Consider the following 26819-nt stretch of genomic DNA (forward strand, 5'->3'; position numbering starts at 1 on the left):
GATTGGGTGCAGAGCTGCCTCCCGGGATCTGTGAGTGCTCGGGCCCAAACCGGATGGAGCCCGCCCCGGGCCAGGAGCGAATTCCTGGGTCCCAGTGGGTCCCGGTTGCTCCTTGTTTGGGGAGAGTGTTGCTTTTACCTTACCTGGGATGCTGCGTGAGTTCAAGCTCCTGGGAGTCCCTGTTTCTCTCGGTTTTCTGGGGTTGAGTACGGAGCTGCCGCCTGCGACCTACTCTATGCTCGGGCCCAAACCGGAAGTCCCCGTTTTTTTTTGTAACCATCTTGTGTTACTGTGATTATATTGTGATTAATATTGTAATAGTATTGCTATACCTAAATGAAAGTTCATAGTTATTATCACAGTTCACTCCTAGTTTCGAACACTTCAAGTGTTGAGAAAATTGCACGACATGGTTTATCCGATTGCAGAGTAGGTCCGCATGGACTCTGAGGCCTGCAAGTCCCCGTGTTCCGCTTTGTTGCACATGCCTGCCAGATCTGAGCTCTTTGCTATCCTTTTAGCTTGTCTTTCCAGAACAATGCCGTTGAGATCACATTGGCACATGTGTCCCTTTCAGACTGACTTCTTCCATTTATCAATACCTATTAGGATTCCATAGCTCATTGCTTTTTATAACTTAATAATAATGTTCAGTTGTAAAAGTGCAATGAAGTTCATCAGGTGATTTATTAAAGACCACTTGGCCCAGTTTCAGTTTCTTTCATTTTCATGAATGAACTGCCATAGGCATTACAGAGGTACTTGTATTGATACAAGCTTTCAGTTTAACTAGGTCAATAGCTGGGAACCTGGTTCCTGGATTGTGTAAAGTTGTATTTACCTGTGCAAGAAACATCCAGAGTGCACTTCAATGCAGAGTTACTATTTTCTGTTTCGCAATCACCAAGTAAGAACTCTTCTTAGTCTGTGTCGTTTGTCAGTCTTTGCATTGTCCATTTTCATCTGACTAGTGGATACACAATGATACCTTACTGGCGCCCTTATTTGAGGTTCGCCATGATGTGTATGTGGCTCAGCATTTTTGACACACATACTAATGATGCCTATATCTTCCTTCATGGTGTGTCTCTAGATCTTTTGATGTTAGCTACAGGAGCAGATAGCAAATGTGTCTGACCCAATGACATGCGGAATATTTCAAATAATAAAACACATGCTCTATTTTAGTCATTTTATAAGATCTTTAGTGCTTTAGTGCCAAGACCTGCACAGCATCCAGGTCACCAAGGAAAGCAGTTTGGGATCACAGATTGGGATCTGTGCTGATAGCAGCAGATGCCCCTGGCTGAGAATGGTGGGCAATTGACACTGTCAGCACAGCTGACAGAACAAAACTTAATTATCTGGGCCTGGCAAAAATGCCTGGCAAGAGACTCTGAAGTTTTTTTAACCCTTAAGAGGCTGGCAAGAATGAAAAGGAAGAGAGAAAATTCTGTACACACATACTTGGCCAGGCCCAACCATCAATTTCACAAGTGCACATGCATACTTGTATACATACACACATACCTACATACTTATATATGTGCATACATATAGCCATACAGACATATATGAATATTGTACATACATATAGTCATTTGGTGGATGGAGCAAAACCCCAACAACTACTTTATTTTTTTTCTCTCTGGCCTTTTTATACTTTCTTAGATAAAAGTTCTCTATAAAACTACCCTACTGATAAAATGTTACACAAAAAGGGAGTTACAGAGGATGTTCATAGTACGTTAAAGGCAGTGTCTCAATCTATAAGGTTATTGTAAGTTCAAAGCAACAGTTTCACATGGCCTGGCTCACTTTGTTATAGTGCACACCTGTAGCTTCATCCTTGGACCTGACTCGATCACAGATTTGTCCTAAGCCTGTTTCTCTTCTTAATGCAATATATGAAAGCTCATTGTATTATTTGTTATGCAGCCTTTATTCACTATTCTCTGAAGAAGGGGGTCACATTGTGTTCTTGATTCTAACTTTATTACTTTTTCTGGAAAAATAACTAAAACCATCTCCTTAAACTCTCTTTCTAAAATTATTTGAATCAAATCAGGAATTCTATAAAGTCATAAATTCATCTAAGCAGAAATAATTCATGAAAGTTCATCTTCCTGTTGATCTGCAGGAAATTTGCCCAATCAGATAGGCTAGCACACAGGAAATAATCACACTAGGCAGTGAGGGTCTCTGTGTCCACTCACACCAAGCCACATGACTGAGGAGTGTAGCAGTGACAAACATGAGAAAGCACAGCAGTAGAAAGAAGCAATTCAGGACTAAGTCTCTGGATCCACTCCTCACCAGTGTACACCCAATGCAGCCAAGCTGGACGTTGGGCTGACTCCAGGGAGCTCACCTGTCCACTGCAGCTCTTTATGAATGAAGTCTGCCACTTTAGCATGTATCCAAGCTTCTGTTCTCTTCTTATCAAACTTCTGATTGTTTTGTATATTTTGAAGATGTGTCTTATGAATATTTTCTCTTAGTTTTTGTTCAAAGATTTTGACAGTAATGTACTTTATAGAAAAATATTTTAATATAGTCCAATTTAAATGTCATATTACCACCATTTATACTATTATAAAATGATTATAGATAAAACTGATGAATAGTTATCATGTATAATTGGTTTTTATTTTTAGCTTCTTATGCCTCTTTTTCTGTCTTCTTTTAATTTAAATGAGCTTTTAAAGGAAAGATTTTTCTTTCTTCTCTTAGCATATTGTGAGAAACTAATATTTCTCACATCAAAAGTTAGAGTATGTATGGTAACAGGGCCTTTAAGAGAGTTGTTCATGTTAAGTAAGATCATAAAGGCCAGTCTACATGGGAATTAATGTCATGACTCTCTACAGAAAACACTGTTCTGATATGATGAGACAGGATTAGATGCTCCTCTCCACCCCACCACCATAAGACTGACCATAGGACGTGTGATCCACAAGTCCATAGGAAATGTATACAAATCCTTAGGGAGCCAGAAAGGGAAATCAAATGTTCTGGCATCTGTATCTTGCACTTCTTTATGAGCTTCTAAACTTATAAGAAAACACACTCTTGCTGTTAAAATCTACCCCATTACTTGAGATTCTCACAGAAACTCAAGCTGATCAATGTATACTTCAAATATTTTTTGACAAGCACATTCTAGTGACTACGTTAAAGTCTGACGTTTCTAATACTGTGATAATTTTTTAATTGAAATGTATTTGTAATTTATGTATCTGAGAATTTTGTTTCCATGTCTGTGCACAACCTATATGCCTAGTGCCCATGAAGGCCACAGCAGGGCATCAGACCTTCTGGTGACTCAATATGTGGGTGCTGGGAACTGAACCCTGGTTCAATGTAAAAGCAGCAAATGCTCTTACATGCCAAGCCATTTTCAAGCCTTGAAATCGTACTATACTTTTGATGGGCAGTTCATATATCAGGCAATCCCCAGTGTGTTCAGTCTGCCACTTCCATCAGCAAATTCATGTCTCCAGCATAAGTGCACTATACTAAATACTGACATGGAGTCAAGCACCTGAAATGTAAAAGAAGGATCTTCTTCATCCTGTTATTACACCATCACTTTACTCTCTCATGCCCTCTCCTTCACAATGTAGACGTACTTAAATTTCTAAGACATTGTTTTCCTTCATCCTGAGAGAATTCTTCAAACCTTCTCGCCAAGCCTGATTGACCTATGAGATGCCCTCTGTGTGTTGTAGAGAATGTTTTTATTTGTTCTTTACTTTTGATGCCTTTTGAATTCCATAAGATTTAGGATTCTAGGTAGATGTATGATTTTAAGAACTTTAGTCTCTCCTTTCTTGCTGGCATAGTGTCCAAGGGAACAGTGGTGTAGATCTTATCCTATTCTGTAGGTAAGTTATTTTGGATCTTTCCTTGAGATTTTCTTGTTACCTTTGTTTTTTGTTTTTTGTTTTTCTTTCTACAGTTTGAAGACAGAATGCATAGATGTAAATATTTTGAAATTTATCATATTCTGTTTTCTCCAGCTTGCAATAATGATTAAGCAATTTTTAGCAATTATAATTTTCTCTCCAGGATATCCAGTTCTTTCTTTTTTTTCTGATACTGCCATTATGATTTTGTTTCACTGCAGTGACCTATTCTTTTTCTCTTTCTATTTCCCCACCTCCTTTCTCAATTACTTTGATTTTCTTTACTCTTAGTAAAAGCCAGACAAAAATGTATCACTAGTGGGAACTGAGGCACTTGGGCTTTTAGTTGTGTTTTGGTTGATGAGTTCAGGATCTGGGTTGTGTTTAATACTTGTTCATGAAACAAGTGCTTCAGCTTCTCTTAGTTAGCTAGATTTAGTTTAGTTGAGTTTCTCTAAAAACTCTTTAAATGGAGTTTATGTCTGTGTTTCTCAACTGGAAGCCATTGCATGTAGTGGGCTTCTATTGATGTTCTTCTGGAAGAAGAATCAGTTGATTGTATTCTAATGATAATTAGCGTTCTATTGGACCTGAGTCCCTGAACAGAACAACTCGAAGTCTTTCAAAGACATAACCTGTTACTTATATAGGAAAGGGAGGAGAGAGTGGGCTATACTTATTTGACCACCTTTTCCCTAGATGGGGTAAGTCTATTATAAATTGGTTTCCTATAAAAACCTGTTTTGGAGAATTTTCTGAATATATTTCAAAATGATTGATTTTTCCCTTGGGAATAATTTGATGTCTTCAGTTTTCCTGTACCACCTGCTATCTAGTCTTTCTGTGGCTATCTCTGATATCAGCAGGAATGTTTCAGTGAGTACTGTGCACAAACATATTGAGAGATAAAGCACTTATAAGCAACATTTATACCACTGGTAATAAGTTGTTAAACATTATTCTATTTTAGCTGGGTGTGATAGCTAACTCAAGAAATCTCATTATTTTGGAACCTAAGGCAGGAAGATTACCATGAGTTCAAGGCTAGCATGGGCTACAGAGACTGCTTAGACTCTGACGCCCCCTCGCCCCGCCTCCCCACAATACAGTGGCTCTACTCTATAATTAGTATTTTCTAATCTCTTATGTGTATGCATGTAGGAAATGATACAAAGGTCTCAAGTATTCACTACTACTGAAAGACTTCTCCTGTTTCCCTTTGTCCCTGATAGAGCAATTACAGACAGAATAAGTGCTTATATCCAAATCTAACTTGGTGCATCAGTGGCTTTTACTAGCATTAATTATAGAATAGGTAACTCATGCGTAGCTATACCAAGAAAGGGTATCCTCCTAGAATTTGTTGACTATTTATAATAGAACTTTTTAGGAGAGTTATCTCATGTATCTTGTGAATGTCCAGAGTTTCATTAGACTTCTCTGCTCCCTAAGGGGATATTGGTGATCTAGCTTTATGAAGATCTTGTATTGGTGACCACTGTGCTCTGATTCACTGTGCATGTATGGAGGAGAGTGACATAGCTGGGGATCTTGAGCAGAGCCCACTAAGGCTGACAGTGGTAGGGAACAAGCACGGTAACATAAACAGTAAAGGCATTTCTTGTCCTTTCTTTTTCTCTCCTCTATTTCCTCAGAGTCATCACAACTCCTTCTTTACATTTCCCACCAAAGCTTGCCAACCATTTCTATTATCGTTTGGTGCCTTCACCAGTGATTAGCACAGAGTATATAGTCTTTTTTTTCGGTATGCTAGTGTCTTTAATTGGTTAATTAAAGAATAATAAGTTCTTTACCCTGAATTAGGAGCACATGTGGAGAATGCCACAGACTGAACACTTTAAGTTTTATAACTTTTTATCTCATTAAAAAGTGAATGAAATGGGATTTTGCCAACTTAGAATTCTGACCTGTGGAGGAACATACCTAAGAGAGAAACTGAATATTCAGAATTACGCCAACAGCACAGTGTTTTACTAAACTACAAGGGAGACCATGTCTTGGGAAAATTTAAAGCAAACCAAACAAGCTCCAGGTCACAGGATCTGGGAGAGGATGGCACTGGGACTCGGAAGCCTGCAGGGAAGACGCTCTTATGAAGAGTCGATTAGAATGAACACACTTGGGCTCTTGTTTATTCAGTGAGAAGAGCAGCTGGTGTGCAGGCTAATCCTTCACTGGCTGACTTGGGGGTTGTGATCAGCATTGTCAGGCAGTCGCACACCCATGCTGTGTAACACATTGGAAGCAGGTCCTGCCAGGCCAGCTTGGGAGCTGTAGGATTCCAGTATATTTGAAACCAGGTTCAGATCTACATCCACTGCTTCAACAGTGTAATCTCCTGCACCAGAATCTTCCTCATCTGAACTGTCATTTGCAGTCTGGGATGGAGGATCCTTATTCAATTGCTTCCGCGTACTGAGGCGTTTGCCCATGCTGGTGTGTGCCAGTTCCTGGTCCATCTGGGCCATGTAGGATTTGAGGCTGCCAAGAGCTCCTTTCAGAAATTCAGACTCCTGAGCTTCAAAGCCCAAGTCATCATCGCTGTCTAAACATCCGAAGTCATCTTCATCCAGATCATCAAAATAATTCAGAAAAGAATCTGCATCAAAAGTGATTGGAGCTTCCGAAGGGTCTCTGGGCAGCTCTGCCCCCTTGTGGGTTGACACTTTGGAGATGAAGGCCTTCATGCTGAGACCTGCGCCACATCATAGTTCTGCTGCTCCTCCTTCTGGGGACTGGGCTGAGATTCTTTTCTGCCGGCAGCATCTTGCAGCAGCTGGTCCAGCTGGTCTGGTGAGAGGTCTAACCACTGGTCATCATCCTCAGGAGGAAGGTCAGCTTCTTCTGTCTTGAGCTCATCGATGTCAAATGGCAGTGTCTGTAACACGGTTAAGATCTCTTCACCTGGGCTCATAGCAAGTGAACTTTCTGGCTGGTGTATGGAGAGCTGGAAATAGTTCTTTGCCATTTCGAGTCTCTCCTGGTACCAAGCAGAACCTTCCAGTAGTCCCTTAAAGTAATCATTCGTTTTCAGACTTTCAAAGAAGCTGGCCCAGAGTGGTGAAGCAGTCACAAGGGATTTCTTGGAGTCAGAAAAATGTGGGCTACATTTGGATCACAAAATCCCAAATCCATGAGCCAACTTCATGCCCAGTTCATAAGCTCGGTACTGGGTATGTGACAGAGGTGGGAGACCGTATCCACTCCGCCGGTCTGGCACAAACTTCTGTTGTACCAGCTGTGCATACAAACATTTCGTGAAAGTGACAGAGGTCATTATTCGTGTTTCAGGTAAAAATGTGTTGAAGACGCGACAGGCTCTCAGGTCAATGGTGTCCCGTAGGTAGAAGGCCTGGACTGCGGCTGACACCAGCCTGGGCCGTTGTTTGAGCACCGCCACAATGCCAGCTGGAAGGAAGCAGTGTGCTTGATGGAGAGACGCTTCAATTTTTTCTGGGTACCCACTAATGCGCCTGTCCACAGCACCTTGTATAGATTCTGAAGCCAAAACAGCTTCTGGGTGTGCTGAGATTATACTCAAAGCTTGCTGGATTGTTGGTGGTATTATGGGTAACCAGGATATCCTTTCCGATTTCCTTGGTACAGGAATAATGCACAGCTCACCATGATGAAAAAACACCCTGTTGGCACTATTATCAGGATCCAACCACTTAGGGAGAAAGTCAGCTACTTCTATTAACAAGAACTCACCACCATTGTCTTCAACCCTTGCCACTAACTCTGGAAATTCCTTTGTAATCTGCTTTATTACATAAACAATAAACCATTCATCCTCAATGTTATCTCCAAACTTTGTCATGCCATATATATGAGCAGGAACACCTCCTTTTGCAGGCTTATATTTGAGATTGAAAGGCTGATTCTGCCAGATATAAGGGACCAGTATGGGTGCAAACTGGGTCATTATTCGTTCAATGTACTTCTGAAGGATGTCTCTGTGCTCTTCTGTGTCTCTGGCTTTCTCTGGTATCAGGAACAGATGGCACTCCACAGCATCCTCTGCCATGGCGAGCTTCCCATTGCCCTCCATTCTTCTCTGGAAATGACCTGAGAACACAGAAGAAGCAACCAAAAAGCACTGTCCTGGCGCAGTCTAGTGATCTTTCACCAAACTAGACTCTCTTCTTCCACCTGACAAAAGTAAAGTGATTCCTTTTACTAGCTCTCTCGAGCGTCTCTGCTCTGGCACCTTTCCTTGGCCGCCTCTTCCACTAGGACACTTGGATAGAAGCTACCGTCAACTGCCCAATCCCGGCCCATGCTGGGTCCTCACGTTCGCTTGGGCCCTGACCCATGCCTGAAGGCCTGGAAGTCATCGTATATAGTCTTAAAAGCAAATCGAGTCTAAACATCTGTCTTTTAATTGCTGCACTTATGACATTTAAATTAAATGTCATTGTCAATTTAGAACTGTCTCTTTCCTCTTTCTTTCTTTCTTTCTTTTAGAATCTGCATGATTTTCAAGTGCCTCATTTTAATTTAAATGTAAGGATGTTTGCATAAGTTATTGTGGGGCTTTCTGTGGGATCCAGCTTGAAGTTTAATTAAGATGTGGAGATATTTCTATAGTTTAAAGCTGTTCGCTTTTTACTGGGGAAGTCTCTCAGCTAACTTCTCTCTTAACCTGACTTCTCCCCCATTCCATCTCTCCACTTGGTTCTCACTGCCTTTTTCCAGCTCTGCCCCATCTCCCTTCTGCCTCCTCCCTCCATCTGTGTCTCTCTGTGTTTGCCTGCCTGTCCACCTGACCAGAAGTTCTGCCCAAACTTCCTGCCCCAACTTTGGCTGTTAGATCTTTATTGTAAAAAGAGGCACCGTCCCCCAGGCAGCCTTCTTTTAAAAACAGGTGAGGAAGTGACATTTACAGATCCTGCTAACTGGGTGCTGCCAGATCCAAATAGCAATCGAAAAGACAAGTAACTCATTTCATAGCCAGGGAATACAATATTTGGGGTCACCTCAATGTCTCTCCTTTTAGTTCAAGAAATGGCTTTATTTCTAACAGCAGAAAATTATATACAATTAGGAGAACTATCAAGGTAAGAATTACATTTATAGCGTTTAGTCTCTCTGTACTTGGCAACTTTGGAGAAAATATTTCAGTATCTACCTGGAGTATTTCAGTCCTTTTATATAATTTTAAATCATTCTCTTATCACCAGTTAAACTTTTCCATCCTCTAACCTTAACAACTTGCATTACCAGCCTAAAAACATTTTCTTAAACCCTAAAACCTTTTTAGATCATTACAACTGAAGTTTTTATGTCTTTTAACATTTATAAACGTAACATCTCTTTTGTGAGTTTTTCTTTTTTAAATCTGGTAGCAAGAAAAACTGTAAAACTATAACTCTCTGGTCATCAACTCTATCAAACACCTAAACACCTGAGAAGGATAAATTTTACCTGAATAAACAGGAAGTGCAGAGTTATCGATATATATATATATATGTATATGTATACATATATATATATATACATATATATATGCTGTGAATATATATATGATAGCAACTTGCTGGCTACCTGGACAGTCATCCAAGTTGCCTTTATGTCAGTGGGGCGTCCACCTTCAGCTGCCCAGGCCCAGAAGATCTAACGGACGTTTGTGTGAAGTGGGAACTTTGGCAGGACTGCCCTACCTTGTCTAAGCAAAGTGGGGCAATCAATTCCCCAGTTTCCTACATGTGCACAGTTTGGACAGCTTGCTGTCAGCAGTCAAGGTAAAGGATGGTTTATAGCCCAATGGGTATCTTTGCCACATTTGAAGTAAGCTCCAGATGGAGGGTCTCCTGTCAATCATTGTCTTTGGAAGAGATGGGGAGTGCTGCCAGAAGTTGATGTGTCTCTCAGTCAGAAAAGTCTTTCAATAATATAACATCATAAGTGCCATATTGTGCAGATCTCTGAAGTGTTTGAGGACCATCTATCTAAAGCATACCTAATTAAACAAACTTGTCTGATTTTGTTTAACTTTTAAAACATATATAGAATGAAGCTAAATGAAGCTTATTCCTACGAACAACTATATGAGTACCTAGCATGACCACAAGGGAAGTTCTGAACACAATAAAGGATATGATTATTATAGGTGACTGATCACTAAGTTGCACTTCTTAATTATCTAACAGGTTACAATTGTAGCTTTTATAAGACAAGGACTGTATAATGAATTTCTAAATGAGTTGCATGTGTGTATATATCTTAAACAGAGCTGAATCGTATTACAGTATTTTGTAGCAAATATAACCTTAAATTTCTATCATTATACAAAAATCTGTAAAATCTAAAATGTTTGAGACTTATCTTTGTATTCTTAGTCTTAAAAAAAAACACATAAAACTCCAACTTTCCTTTCCCTTTCACCCCCTTCCCCTCCGTTCCCACCACCTACACTGGATAGGTGAGCATGGCCAGTAACAACTTGCAACTAACCGCCACCCACCCACCAAATGACAACAAACATCCATAGTCCACAGAGTGACCAATCACCAGCCACCCCACTTCTTGGGAATAAAGGTGTTATGTTCTTTAGAATGCTTTCTACTGTCTGAGGGTGATGGCATCTTTGGGGATCCTAAGAAAATTGGGATGCTGGCCACATTCTGGGAGAGATGGTGTTTGATTTGCTGTCCAGGAGGTACAGGCCTAGCTGAGACACTCTGAGAGTTTGAGACACCTTAATGTAGCCACTTTGAGGCTATCATGAATACAATTTTTGAGGAAACAGCAGCTGAGGCAACCCGTGAGTCTGGATCACCCAGGGTTAGGGGCTTTGTCTTTATTTCTAACTGGTTCTTTGTTCTGAAAGCACAAAGTGCTAAAGACTTGAAACAGACTGTTAAAGGTAGGGACATTTCTGCATTTACAGATGTATAGAATATACAGTGTGCACAAATCACCTTAAAGATGATTCTCTGCTCTATATTTGAGCATGTGAAAGACATCAGTCAATCTTTATAAGTCCGTTTGGGCTACATAACTGAACTGTAATAATGTGTTATAAATCTCCATCTATGTTATATGAAAGGATGGCATAGTAATAATAAGCCATGAGGACTAGATGACAAAAACAATGTCTGGGTTGCTGCAGACATCCATGTCTCAGCCGGTCTCCCAAGCTATTCTTAAGTAGCAGGATCCGCATTTGTGTTACCTGTTCTGTTGTTTTCCTGGGCGTCTTCTTCCTCACTTTCCATGTCAGCAGCCAACATTTTCAGAAGTTCTCTTCTGGTCAAATATAATCTTTATTAACTTTGAAGACATCTACAGCTTTCTGTTTCTTGTAGAAATATAAACATATCCTCTCCCCCCAATGCTACACATTTCTTGACTTCCATTATGAGATTAACACAGCCTTAAAGTATATAGGATGATTTAATTCAGCAGTCCTTTCTACAATCCAGCATTTTTCAGCAGCTGTGCTACCTATCTCATTGACATTTTTAAAAAATTTAAGATAATATAGCATTATGTAATCTTTCTCTGGAAAATCTCATATCCCCTTCTGTTTTATAAGCATTTCCTTTAAGTACAATGAGCTCCTCCCACAATTGTTTGACCTGCCAGATCATAAGATATGCCTGTAATGTATTTTATGCTATGTTTAAATATCACTGCATTTTACTGGATACATATGCCAGATGACATTAGCATTTTTAATCTGTAAAGGTATCACTAAGATAGATATCACTTTGAATAAACATGCAATTACAGAATCAGCTTTTTCAGAACTCAAAGCAAGAAGGTCATTGGAATCCTGAAGAGGTATCAATTGTATAATGTACATACTTTATTTTTTCAAACTCTGCAAAATTAAACACATCCACAATGACAAATATAGGAGAACTCTGTGGGATGATGTACTCTTCTATATAGTAAGCTACTAGATGCTCTTGAACCAGCTATTCTAGGGCCTGTAATGTTTCCTCATTTAAGAAATATACACAGAGAGGCTTGTTAGTTAACCATTTTAGTGGTAGAGTAGTTGGTATCTATCGGTAATGGCTCTCCTTAATTTGGAAAGTAACCTCCTGCCATGGACAGGCTGTGTGGTCTGTAACTGTTTTTGACAACATGTTTCAATACTTTTATCAAGAACATCTATTTTACAGCTTGTCACTGAAGTTAGAGGAATGCTAATTTGTGTTTCCCACTGCTGCAATAAATCTCTTCCCCACAAGTTCATGCCTATGTCTACCACATATGGCCTTCCTGGTCCCATACATTTAATCAATCTTCATTTTACCGAAGACAATGTCTCAATCCCTTGGAGTTGTGTAGCTTCCTTTTGAAGTGTCTAAGTTGGATTCCAAGAATGTTGTGAAATTATTGTTATATGTGTTTCAATATCCACTAGGCCTTCAATCTCAGCTCCATCTAATTGTAATTTCAACTTTGATCTCTTATCTTTTATTGTAGTTTATCAAAGTACCTGTTTCCTGGTATCTTTAGCATCTCCTGTCCTATCCATCAGAGTAGTTAAGCTTAGAGGAGCACTGTCTGTTATTTCAGCCATTGCTTTTTCTAGTTGCTCTCTAGAACAGTCTCTCCTTGGCTGACATGTTATAAATGGCTCATGTTGTTTTTTGGTGAGGCCCTAGCAAAGCCCCTTCAGCCATTTCCTGACTGTCAGAACTGCCTCATAAATCTCTGAATGATCTACATTCATAAGCCCTGTGTCACTCCTTCCACATCTTTTACGTATCCCAGGAAGCTTTCTCCCTGGATTAGCCTTAGAGAAAAATTTATCTTTAAGAACTGTTTGTCTACAGTCTTTTAAGAAATGACTTGTTTTTCCACAGTCGAAGCACTGGACATTTTGTGCTGTCATACCTTTTATAATTACCTGTCCAATGAGAACTGAATAATAACATTAGATCTAACATCAAGTAGTTTTAATCCATCCATAAATAGGTGCAAATCTGGCCTTTAAAGGTTTAATAGCATTTTTTAATTCGGCATTAGCATTCTCAAAAGCTAAAAACTCAATGAATACTTCTCTTATATCTGAATCTGATATGGTTCTATTTACAGCCAAAGTTACTCTTTGTAAAAAGTTAGTAAAAGAGTGATCTGAGCCCTCAGTTATCTTGGTAAATGTTTCAGATTGTTTTCCCTGTTGTTCAAGCTTGTCTCAAGCATTTGATACTACTGTATGACGTTACTCTAAGGCAGCATCATCAATCATACATACTCTATATTCATAAATCACCATGTTAACCTTCCCTGAAACTTACCCTTCACATGTTACTGCCCCTGGTCCTATTACTTTGTTCATAGCTGAAGCCTCCTTTCTCTACCAGGTCAGCCACTGCATTAGAGGAACAGCTTCTAAAATAGCTGATATTAAGTCTTTCCAGTCTTTTGAATCATATGATTTTGCATGACCCAGTTATTAAGTACTTCTTTCACATAAGGTGACTGCATGCAGTATGTTACCATTGCTTCTTTAAATCTCCCTAGACCTATCATTTCTATGGACTACCATCCAAACTCATCAGAACTTTGTGAGTTTCTCTCAGCTGGAGGTAATTGTCTTAAGGTAGCTGGAAAAATTATTGTAGGTTTTCTAATAGACCTAGAATGCGACCCTGAAATCTTGACATAAAGTGGTACCATAGGCTTTACATCAAATTCCAAAAAGGTCTCTTGAGAAAATTCTTTATTCTAGTTTAAAAGATTCTTCCATTTCTATTCTATTGCTTGTAATTTAGCATTCCACCTCTCAGTCCTTTTCCTATCCAAGTCTGTTTTATTATGATCTTTCTTAGAGAGGACATAGAAAATTGCAATTATCTGGAGTCATGAATTTCAGCTTTTCTGTCTTTGCTCACTGATACCTCTGTTCTACTCTCCTGTAGCTAGATCATTAGGTACAGATCATATGTCTGGAAACCTTGTCTAATCTTGATCTGCCTCCCCTGTCCCCACCAGGATCTTGGGCCCTAACCCATGAAATCTCTCACCTGGACCTCTCATTCCTAACTGCAACTTAATGGAGCTTTCCTTAACCAGCCTCCCCACTATTCTTCCTGGCCTCCAGAAGTCACTACTCTCCTTTCAGTTTCTGAATGGTCAACCAGCCATATAAGAAATCACATACACATGAGATTCTTTAGTACCTGTTTTTCCATGATTGGCTTCCTTTGCTTAACACAATGATCTCTTCCTCTATACACAGTCTTGTAAGTAGCACACTTTTATTCTTTTAATGAATAACTATTATTCTGTGGTGTGTATGTTGGCTTGTTTTGCCCATCCATCATTTTATGGACAGATGTTTCTGTTTCTTGGCTCTTGTGAACAGTGCTCTAATAACATAAGAGTATGCTTGTCTCTGACAAGCTCATTTCATTTCTCCTGGATATATATACCCAGGAGTAGAATTCTGGATCATAAAGTAGTGCTTTGATTTTTTTTAACAAAAGATGCAATTTTTGTTTTAATTATGTTTATGTTATATATGTCTGTGTATGGGTTTGTGGATGTGAGTGAATATGGTAGAGAAGGCCATAGGTACAGTATTCCTCTGGAGTTGGAGTTACGGATAGCTGTGAACTGCCCAATGTTTGCTCTGGAATGTGAATCCGGGGCTCCTACAAGAGCAGCACATACTCTTAAACACTGAGCCATCTCTCTATCACTTGGAACCCCTTTCCAGGATGTCTATATTAGTTCTCATTTCCACCAAGAGAGCCAGGGTAGCCTCCACATCCTCAACAGTAATTGTTACTTTCCTAATCAGAAAAATCCCCACTCTTCAACTATTTAAAAAAAAAATGAGTTAGCATGTATGATCCTGATCTGATTATCCAGAGGATCCTGCTTCTGCACTTCCCCAACAAACTTCAGCAATTTAACACAGTTAAAACACTTTTTTTCTGTATTAAAAAAATCTTCAAAGACTGCTTGAAAATTCGTATTAAAATGGCCTTATATAAACATTATTAACCATTTAATAAAATTTGGAAAAGAGCAAATTTAAAAGAAATGATAGTTTATATAAAATTTCACAAGCAGTTTGAAAACTTCCTTTTGTCATTTACACATACAGTCACATACACACACACACACACACACACACAAAGAGAGAGAGAGAGAGAGAGAGAGAGAGAGAGAGAGAGAGAGAGATTTTATTATATTCTTTATCAGTTTAGCATTACAATGTAAAAATGTAAAGAGTTTTGTCTTTATTCTTTTAAAACAAAATATTTATATTTATGTATCATAAAAGTCTACATAGTCATGTTCTTTGGTGTGTATGGCTACCTGCATGCCTATGTGTGCAAGTGCACATTGTGTTTGCACATGCACACACATGTATGAGTGAGTGTGTGTGTGTGTGTGTGTGTATTACACAGAAAACAACCTCAGCTGTCAGCTGTCTTTCCTCAGGCACCATCTACCTTTATTTGTGAGACAGTGTCTCCCACCAGTCTGGAAAATGCACAGAAGGCTGGGAAGTCTGGCCAGTGAACCCCAGGATGCACCTGTTTCTACTTCCCAGTGCTGGGATCACAATCCCTGGACTTTTCTATGGGTTCTCTGCTTGCAAAGGAGGCACTTTACTAACCAAGCATTCTCTCTAGCCCTTCAAGTTCTTATGTACTGTTATATTGTTTCAATTTTTTGAGAATTAATGCAGTAATGAATATGTCTAAGTATCATTTGCTCCATTGTACCATCATACCCTTAGCCAGTACCTTACATCTGTGTTCTCCTGTGGTGACACCTCTTTAGCAGACCATCTCTGAAGGCTTCTCAACCTTCTCACTCCCCAATCTTCCCACGTACATTCTACCAGAACTCCTGGTACTTGATGGTCAAAGTCATGACAGATGCTTTGGTTTGGGCTTCACATGAGCACCAGACTCCTGTTACTGGGCAACTGAGACATTCTTCCATTTTCTAAAGAAAACAAGTGCACTCCAGTTAGTGCCAGCAACCTCACCCCTTTGAAGAATTTATGAAATGTTTTTGCTTAAACAAAATCAGTTTTCTTTTCTTTATAAGTTTTAATAAATGCTACAAAAATAACAGATTTCTGTCACGGTTCAGGGACCTTAGTGCTGCCTGAAGCTGCTGGGATAATGATAAAGGGGGAAATTGAAACTGCTTCTCAGGCATCCCATTCTACTGGTCCTTGGTTTGATTCTAGACTTGATTTTTTTTTTTTTATCATTTTTAGGTTTGTATTCTTAACAATTTAATAGTGGCAACCCATAATACTTCTTTTCCAATAAAATTCTATTAAGTTTTGATATTTTATTGTTCTAGGCCACTTCAAGAAATTCTAAAGTAAAGCCCATGTGGATTATTTAATTTAGGCAACATTGACATATTTGGAGTTGGAGTGTTAGCATGTTACGTGAGAATAAGGACTTTTCTATAGAAAAAGTCAGGTCCATTTTTGTAATCTCAGCACTAGAAAGATAGAGATAGATGGATCTCTGGGGTTCACTGGTCAGCCAACCTTAGCCTACTTGGTGAGGGCCCAGTCCCAGTGAGACATCCTGTCTCAAAAAGCAATGTGGACAGCTCCTGAGGAACAGTGCCTTGACTTCTGCAGACATGTGCACATGTAGTCACACACACACATGTGAACACATATATGTCCTTGAACATACATGCTTGCACATACACAAATAAAATTATTATATTAAGTATTCTCATTTCAAAAAATATAATGCACCTCTATTCACTCCTTATGTGTGTGTGTGTCTTCTATTTAATATGATATATTCTTTTACTTTTTATTAATTTATATCTTTAAGTAGAGTCAAATAATTTACTCCAAAGCATTCCCTCAGCAAATAGCAGTATTTTTGAGGTTGTTGCTGTTTTAGTGAAGATATATTTATTTAGGATCTTTCTATGATTGGTTTGTTACTAGCTTCTCTCCTATTTTTAGTTTTTATGTAAGCAAGATAGTAACTTCCTGTATTTGTTTTTCTTACTGACATTAAGCACAAGGCTTGGATGAAGGCAAAGCAAATACATCTGATATATTACCTCTCCCATGACAGACAGATAATAAATTTACTAACCTAGAGTATGACAAACAATTGTTAGGTGAGAATAAAGCCTATGGACTAACCTGCATATTTGCAGCTTGGTTTGCTTTGCAATGACTTTACAGTCTTATAACAAATGACATTTGCTTCTCAGGCAATTGGACATCATGGCTTCTTATACTGACTTGTGAACAAAGCTGTGGGGAAGCCATTAGCTATTACAGCTAATGAAACTGCACTTACCAGAAGTATGGTGGTTTATTGTCCTTGTGTATGCTTCCCTTAGTTTATACTCTCTGAGTCAGATGATTGGAAAAAAATAATTACCAACCATGCATAATACTGACTGGATCTGCGTTTAAGATTTATGTTTTTGGTTCATCCAGGGATGTCTACAGACTCCAGCATCATGTTCTTAACTGTGAAAAGCAGAAAACCAGAGTAGACCAAGGAGAGTTTCCTAGGATCCTCTTTCAGAACATCTCAGCATATTTTTTACAGCCACATACCACAGCTGGGTCCATTTACATACTCAGGAAGAAGGCAAAACACTTTATCTTCTGGTCTTCAATTGAGAGAAGCAGGATAGTGAGAACAAAATGGAGAAATACTTATGGATATTCAGTCAACTAGCTTCTCAAATAAACAAGTCAAATAATAGTCTGCTATTTATAAAGATTTGTACTTCAATTGGTTAAATATTTAGGTAGCTATCTTATCTTAGGTTTTCTTTTTTTATTGATGTGGAAAGACATTGTAACCAAAGCCACTCATAAAAGCAAGTATTTAATTGGGTGTTTGCTTAGTATTTCAGAAGGTGAATTCTTGATCATCATGGCAAGAAGCATGGCAGCAGACAGGCAGGCATGGTGCCAGAAAAATAGTTGAGAACTTAGATCTGATCCCAAAGCTGGAGGCAGAGAAAAAACTAACTACCAATGGCAAGAGAAACTACAAAGCCCACTTCCAGTGACACGCCTCCTCCAACAAGGCCACACCTCCTAATCCTTCACAAACAGTTTCACTAACTGAAAGCATTTAAATATATGAACCTATGGGGGCCATTTCCATTCAAGCCACCACACACTTGCATAGATACAGTGCATGTGCAGCAAAAGAGATATTTCCTGAGGCTTCTTTGTGTAGGAGTTTGTGAGTAATTACTATGTGTTCAGAAAAATTGAAGCAACATCATAGTTGATATATTAAGAAGTGTCATTCATCTTGAAACTTAAGAAGTTGTTTATGTGAACTTTGACATTTCACAGGAGAGTTAGACATATAAGATACCTTTCACAATGCTGCACCATATATTGTGTTTATAATGAGAAATCTGCAAATTTGGAATTTACTCTGTCATAACTGTTTGTATTTAGATGACGTGTTGAACGTTATTCAAAATGAAGGGTTCATCATACTGATGCAGAGGCAAATAATATTATCAGAGGGAGAAGCAAAAACAGTGTGCAAGATCTATGAGAACGAAGAGTATTTTGATAATCTGATAGGACACATGAGCAGGTAAGGCAGTGTTCAGGATTAGAAAGAGTTGTGAATATAATCTGCTCATTTCAACCTTTCTTAAGCTTTCTTTTTTTAATTAGGTTGAAGAAAACTTATGAATTCCATAAACAAGTTCTTGGTCTATGTCTTTGTCAGTCTTGTTACTTTCCTCATTCTCTGCTCAAATATCTGTTCCTATCTCTTTTCGAAATATTATTAGAACAAATAGTAGGTCCCATGGACACGGACACATATCAGTTTCCACTAAAGAAGGATGCAACATTCCAGAGTGAGCAGTATTACCCGGTCCAAGCAGAGCACTGTCTGACCCTTCGAACAATCTGATTACGGTTTCAGGGGCTTTGATAATCTTTCTGTGTCACATATCCTGGAAAAGAAATGAGACCCTAGAAAGTTGCCTCATATCTAGAGGAGTAAGCCATATGCAACTGAAGCAAAAATACAGCAAGTTTACATAAATCAACCAGAGTATGGCAGCCTGGAAGAAACCACTCTAAGAAACTATGGTCCCATCTTTTCCTCCCATCTTTCTTCTCAGCTTACCTGAGTATGCTCTTGAGTAGATGTTGACATATAATATTATTGGACTTTTTGTATATCATTTGACATGCTCAGTCTGATGGTTGGCTGTGAGCATCTTCATCTGTATTGGTCAGGCTCTGACAGAGCCTCTCAGGAGACAGCTATATCAGGCTCCTGTCAGCAAACACTTCTTGGCATCAGCAATAGTGTCTGGGTTTGGTGTCTGCATATGGGATGGATCCCCAGGTGGGGTAGTTTCTCGATGGCTTTTCCTTCAGTCTCTGCTCCACTCCATTTCCCTGTATTTCCTTTAGACAGTAGCAATTCTGGGTTAAAATTTTGGAGATGGGTGGGTGGCCCTATCCCTCAACTGGGGGCCATGCCTAACCTCTGGATATGGTCTCTACAGGTTCTCTCTCCCCTTTGTTGGGCATTTCAGCTAATATGATCCCTATTGGGCCCTATTGGGTTCTTGATTTCCTGGCATCTGGGACTTTCTAGTGGCTACCCCATTGCTACATACCTCTGTTCAATTTCTTGACCCTCTGTATATCTTCCCTGTCTCCTCCTATACCTGATCCTGCCCCCTTTTTCTCTTCCCCTTCCTTCCCTTCCCAAGTCCCTCCCACTCTCTACTTCCCATTATTATTTGCTCCCTCTTCTAAGTAGGACTGATTTTGTTTTTCTAACAGTAATCACTCTTATGTACTTGCATTACTGAGGGAAAATGGTGTGGAATATTGGAAAGAGTTAATTGGGCCAAAAACTATTGAAGAAGCTTATGCATCTCATCCACAGAGGTATCACTTACATTATGGCTTTCCATCCTTTTCCATGCAATACAGTTTAGTTTCTTTTGAATTCTAAGATACAGGAAGTACAATTTTTGTGTGAGACAGCTTCTTAGGAAAGCACCTGTTCCTGGTGGAGTAGTTGGAAGACTGGTTTAATAGCAGCTTGAAGATGATCATAGTTTTGCAAGAAAAGATGAAATGTTTGACTTAGCCCTCTCATCTTTATTTACTGGAAGAAATATCTACCATGACCACAATTTATGACAAATTATCCAGAGAAAAGTTGTAATCACAGCTGCAACATCTTCAATTGATCATAAGAGTTTTGAAATGTGTATAAGAAAATAAGGTTAATAAAATTAACCTTAACACCACTTTACAGAGAACTTTAATCTTACCAACTGAGGTCACATAGCTAGCCAGGATTTTTCACTACCAGGGTCCCTGTTCTTTATTGTCTTCCCTTGGTCATATCCATTAACAACGTGACTTAAATGTTCACCTATTTTCTCCCTAATATCTGCTACCTCCCTGAAAGAACATAGTGTATCCAGTCAGCTGCTAATTACTTCCTTTTGTGCAGTACTTCAATCTGAAAAAGGTGCAGTTGCTTGATTTGTTTTCTTGCTGACATAAACAGTGATATATTGCATTATATTACTATATTACATCCAAGTTTCAATTTATCCCTTTTTCTTTTCCAAGTTTATGTGTACAGTTTGCTTCAGGAAATTTTCCTATCAACCAGTTCTATGGGAGCAGTTCAAAAGCAGCAGCTGAGAAGGAAATAGAGCATTTCTTTCCTCCTCAGAGGACGCTGGCATTGATCAAGCCTCATGTGACACATGGAGAAAGAAGTAAGGATCTACTTTATCTTTAAGCCCTGACATTTTGTCTTCTGTTTGATTCATTCTACAGAGAGATGGCACCACTGAATTTTCTAATAGGAACATTAATTTTTTTCAATTTCATCTTTATTTTGCCTTTTGTTTCCCTTCAGTGCATTTATTATTATTATTATTATTATTATTATTATTAAACTCAGTCTTTAAATCCTGGTCAGAAATAGCAACTGAGTGACTAGGGTTCTTCTAGGGATTCTTCTTCAGTTGGAGCTTCTTGAGTTTCTGCCATAACTTCCTTCAATGATGGACTGTGGTGTAGAAGCATATGATGAAGCAAATATTTTCATTCCCAAGTTATTTCCAATCACTGTGGTTTGATTACAGCAATATAAACCCCTACTAAGACAGAAATTGGTACCAGAGAGTAGACTATTGATTTGACAGAACTGACCATGACTTGGAGAGGATGATGGAAAGATCTTTGAATTTGGGGCTGGAGAAACCATCAGGGGCTCAGAGTTTAATGGCCTGTTCTGTGGTATCTTGGCAAATAAGAATGTTGAGCAATGTGAAGTTTCAGAAGGAAGCAACAATCCTACTGTAAGCTATTTGTATGATATTTTGTGTTAAGAATCAGTAATGTATGGTTAGCTGAAAAATCAGGTGTAATTAACAAGAACCCAGCCCCACTAAAGTAAAACCTTGGCATTATTGCGACAACAGATGCTGGTTAGTTGGTGCAAGGAAATTAGCAGCAATTAAGAAGAGCCCAGCATTATTGAGGTGAAATCTTTGTGGGGGGGTGCTTCCTTAGGGTCATCACAGAGAATCCATGGTCCAGAGGTGACCAAGGCTGTACTTTATTGGCAGCTGAACTTGGTAATGTGTCATGGTTTGAATGTGCTTGGCCCTGGGAATGGCACTACTTGGAGGTGTGGCCTTGTTGGAGTAAGTGTGTCACTGTGGGTGTAGACTTTAATACCCTACTCCTAGCTGCCTGGAAGTCAGTCTTCTACTAGCAGCCTTCAGATAAAGATTTAGATCTCTCAGCTCTGCCTGCACCATGCCTGCCTGGACGCATTCTCCCACCTCAATGATAATGGACTGAACCTCTGAAGCTGTAAGCTAATCCCAATTAAATTTTGTCCTTTATAAGACTTGCCTTGGTCATGGTGTCTGTTCACAGCAGTACAACCCTAACTAAGACATAATGTCTCCTTGGTGTTAGTGATTCTGAAGCATGAAGGGGTCATGAAGAAGAGCTGAGGCCTGGCACTATGAGAGTCCACTGGTAAAAGTGCAGCTTCAGTTGCTGTAGAAGCCTGAAGATGGAAGGGGTAATGGAGAGAATGTGAGGCTTGGCATCATGATGCAAGATCAGAGTCCCTGGAAGAGAACAGGAAAGGCTATTGGTGAAGGTACAGCTCAGTTGTAGCAGAGACCCTAGGATTCCAGAGATGTCGGTACTGTGGAACAACCACTAAGGACAGTATCATGTATGGAGTGGCTGGGGCTGAGCCTATGAGACAAGCTGCTCTGGGATGCAAAAAGAAAATCTGAAGGAATATGTTGTAGAACCCAGAGGATTGTGAATAGGTTTTAGACATAAAGCACCGAGACTCTCCCACCATTTAATTTTGTTTCACTTTGCTTTATGACTGTGACCTGATACTTCCCTCACAGGGTAAGAAAGTGTTTACCTCATTTCTTAATTTCAGCAGGAATTCACAGTTGACTTTGAACTTTTAAAGAGACTTTGGAGTTTACAAAATCTTTGAAGTTTTAGAGGGACTGGATATTTTAGAGAGGCTTGAAGTTTGAGACTTAGGATGATTTAAAAAAAATAGACTGGGTTTTTGAAGACTTGAAGTTTTAAAAGGTAAGGTGTTTGATATTGTGGTATTAATGTTAACATGACACCTGGAGGACAGGACAGAGAGGTTAGCACTGAATAGTGATGTATTTGTGGGTCAAATTGGCAAGTAGGTAACTGTGCTAAGTTGTGTCTTCTCAGCTTGACACAAGCTAGATTCATTCAAGAAGAATGAACCTAAAGGCGTTTTCCTTATTGATAGTTGACAATTGGTGTGGAAGGGCCTAGTTAACCATAGAAAGTGCCATTCCTAGGCAGATGGTCCTAAGTTGCATGAGAAACTAGACTGAGCAGGCCAGAAAGAAGCACATCTTTACAGCTTCTGCTTCATTTTCCACCTCTTGAGTTTCTGCCCTAACATCCTTCAGTGATGAACTGTGATGTTGAAGGATAAGATGTAATAACTCCTGTTCTCCCCAAGTTATTTACAATCATGGTGTTTTGTCACAGCAGTAGAAACATCAACTATGACATCCTCCTTATTAGCTTTGTGACACCACTTTGCTCTGACCATGCCTAACACAAAGGCCATCATTTCTAAGGAGGGGCGGGGTCTGCAATGGGGATGTAAGGGAAATAAGTAAGTGAACAAATAAATAAATGAAAAAATTCCTGCGATTCCAAAGAGAATTGGTTCTTGGCTTATGGTTTAGGTACTGTACACATTATTCTTTATACTATCATTTTCTCACAATCAATTTATAAGATTGGATCATTTCTGATGTATGCTTTCTACTCTGTTCACATTTATTATTAGAGCCTCCCCACCCCACCCCCGGTTATCCCTGCTAGTAGGAAAGATCCAGTCTTCTTCAGGTTCTCTGTAGGTTAGGTCTCACTCACCTTTACTTGAAGCCCAGCACATCTGAATGATTTTTATTTGATGTGAAAAAAACTCATTTCTTGTTCTCCTCTTTCCCCTTCCTCAATTCCTCTACATCGTTCATGTTCCTCCCTCCATCCTCCTTTTCCAGAGAGATTCTGTAAAGGTAACTTTTATGTTCCTGTTGTAATCATTTCTGGGAAGCTTACTGTCTCTGTCTGCTAACCTCGATTTAGTCCTCTGTACAATCTAATCTAGGCCTAGATGTTTTCAGCATCTGAGACTTGCTGCTCAATAAGCTCATCCTTTGTTTTTCTTTCTGAGCTCTAGCTGGCTGGTCCCACTCAGCTGTTCTGGCTCAAACTCTTCTCTCAGTTGACTTACTTAATCTGTCTTTTCTCTTGGCCTCTTAATTACTCTGCTTGGCCTCAAACTAAATCTAGCAATCTTTTCTAATCTTCTGGCTTCTTCTCATTCTCTTGCTCATTCTGATTTTACCTATGTCTAGCTTGTTCTCTCTTCTATTTGTCTCTGTAAAACTGTCCTGGCAAAACTATCTCCTCCCTCTCTGTGATGCTCTAGCCTGCCTCTCAACTCCACTGCACCACTCCCCGTAAACTCTACATTATTCCTGCACTGTACTCTCTTCTTCCTGTACTGCCTGGCTGTCCCTTAAGTAGCTTCCCTTTCCTCTCTCTTCTCCTGAGAATTTGGCGTATCTTATTCTGTCAAGTCTTTCGCTGATTCCTCACTATGTCTGCCACTCAATTAGACATCATTTTCAAACATGGGTGCTTCCTTCTACAAACTAACTTTACCTCCTTTGTTTGGGAATAAAGGAGAGTAGTAAGGGCTAAGCCATACCTTAGCTAGAAATAGGTTCAAATATACTGTAGCATCTTTTAGTTGGTTCCCCTTGGTCTGGTGAATGCAGATTTCATCATTCAGGCTGTTGGCGAGATTCTTACAGAATTGCCTGTATTGATGCACTCAGCAGTACCTCTATGCTTCAGGCAAGAATGTTTGCCTTGGTTCTTCCTCTAGCACTGATCACATAAGACATTTGTAGGAATCTGGGGTGTAAAAATGAAACTATGTCTTCATGTTTAGCATGATGACAGATCTCATTCTCCATTTGATACTCTTAGTTGATCAAAGTGAGATATCCATGCTAATATCCTAAAGGTCTTCTGGCTGTGAACTTTTAATTTTCACAATTTTCTATATATAAACCACAAGATGCAAGTTGAACTATTATGTTCCTCTGGTATTTTTATATCCTTGAATGTGCTATGAACATGAAATGAATGGTCTACAATAGAACCTTGTTTGTTTCCTTAGTGGAGATCCTGAAGGCCATTAAGGAGGCAGGATTTGAACTGACTCTGATGAAGGAAATGCACTTGACTCCAGAGCATGCAAACAAAGTTTATTTCAAAATAACAGGAAAAGATTTCTATAAAAATGTATTGGAAGTCTTATCTTCGTAAGTTTCTGAACTGCAGTTGTTTGTACTTTAGAACTGGCAATTGTATATTATAGAAACCATGGGAAACAAATTATTTGGAACAACTTTCTATCTAATATGACTCATGAAAAGACATCTTGTTAACATTTAAAGTTTACCTTTTTTTAAAAAACCAATTTCTTCCCTTTCCCCTTCCCTGCCTTCCCTTCCTCTTTGGATTTCTTTAGTTTTTTACACTACATGTAGTAGCTGTCAGAGTTAAGTTCTTCCTTAGCCAATGCAGAACTATGCTAAAAATCTCCTTATTTGCAAAATGGAGAGAAATCCATAAGACCTAGTCACCGGAAGTGAAAGAACCCGGAATCTGTACCATGCACACTAAGAAAGCAGAACTCCAGGTGAATCTATTGTAGATAGATTTCCTGTATGTTACATTGAGAGTTGATGTTTCAGGCTATGTGTTTAGAGGATTGTTTGGAGGATAAGAAATAGAGGTGAGCAGGGCAAGAGAAAGTGATCAGGGTGTTTACAGAGGTGAAGTCTTTGCTGACCAACTAGTGGTCATCCAAGTGGTAATACAGTGAGTTGAGGTAAGACATTTTTATAACTTATACCAATCACTGAATAGAGTACATCTTGGGAGTAAAGGTAGTCTAGGGAATGTGGCTTTCTGCAGTGGAGGTAATCTCTAAAGGACAGTGGAGGTAATCTCTAAAGGACAGTGGAGGTAATCTCTAAAGGACTAGGCAGTGGTTCTCAATCCGTAGCTCATGACCTCTTTGGGGGTGCATATCGGCTACCCTGTGTATCAGATATTTTCACTGTGATTTATAATAGTAGCAAAATTACAATTAACAACAGTAGCGACAAAATAATTTTATGGTTGAAGGTCACCACATGAGGAACTGCATTAAAGGGACACAGCATTAGCAAGGTTGAGGACCACTGAACTAGAGGCTGAAGGATGAACATGAACCAAAAGTCTGGGTCCATGACAATGTTCATGTGGTCCCCAAGATAGTAAAAATATTAGTCCATTTGCATGATTCTCTTCTGTCAAAGTACAACACTCAAATAACACAAAACTTGTGAAAAAGTAGAAAGCAAAGATAGCACATGATCATATTGATTAGGGAAATGCACCAGAAGCATCCTGTCTTTAGCAGTATGTGTAACCCATGCTCTTCAAGCAGCCTGCCTTCTAAAAGAATTGCTATTTGCAGGGGCATGTCGTTAATCCTGGTTCTGACCAAGTGGAATGCTGTCGCAGAATGGAGGCGAATGATTGGCCCAGTAGACCCAGAAGAAGCAAAACTGCTCTCCCCAGATTCCCTGCGAGCCAGATATGGACTAGACATTTTAAGAAATGCTGTCCATGGGGCATCTAACGTGTCTGAAGCAGCAGTCAGCATTGGCAATGTGTTCACAGAGGCTAATCTTGAGGGCTAGGACAAATACGAGAGTAAGTGCTATAAACACTTTAACAAATTTTGCTTTCCTTCTTAATTTTAGTTTTGAGATTACAATATAATTATGACGTTTTATATGTCTCTTTCTTCCCTCTAAACCCTTCCACATACCCACCCTCACTGTCCTTCAATTTCATGGTCTCTTTTTCTACTAATTGTTATTGCATGCACATATATGTATATATGTTCCTAAATATAACATATTTATATTTACAGTTACATTCGCATTTGCATTTGCTTTTGCATTTACATTTATTGGCTGACCATTGGGCATTGAACAGCCAATTGATGTGCGACGGAATCTCACAGCAAACTCCCTGATCCTCTGCTCCCTTTTTCACAATGTTTCCTGGGTCTTAGTTTCAAGAGGGTCTTGTAGATATATCTACTGGGAGCAGGCTTCACAACTCTGCATTTTGATTGGCTGTGGTTTTCTGTAGAGACCCCTGTCTGTCACAAAGAGAACTTTCCTTGATAAGTGGTTAAGACTACACTTACCTTTGGGTATGAAGACAAATGGTTATAGACTGTTACT

General features: G+C 39.3%; 1 protein-coding gene and 1 pseudogene across 1 annotated transcript in view; one reads left to right on the top strand and one right to left on the bottom strand.

The window, feature by feature from the left end:
• The window catches only part of Nme8 (NME/NM23 family member 8), a 66564-nt gene that overhangs the window by 36033 nt on the left and 3712 nt on the right, over positions 1–26819 (top strand). The window contains exons 11-13 of the mRNA XM_028789277.1: positions 18343–18487; positions 19705–19812; positions 20512–20663. Of these exons, the coding sequence (XP_028645110.1) occupies positions 18343–18487; positions 19705–19812; positions 20512–20663 (405 nt within the window). The remainder of the gene's footprint in view (positions 1–18342; positions 18488–19704; positions 19813–20511; positions 20664–26819) is intronic.
• LOC114640339 lies at positions 6030–7999 on the bottom strand (annotated as a pseudogene).

The sequence above is a fragment of the Grammomys surdaster genome, unplaced genomic scaffold (genome assembly GCF_004785775.1).
Source record: "Grammomys surdaster isolate TR1022 unplaced genomic scaffold, NIH_TR_1.0 125807, whole genome shotgun sequence".
Lineage (NCBI taxonomy): Eukaryota > Metazoa > Chordata > Mammalia > Rodentia > Muridae > Grammomys > Grammomys surdaster.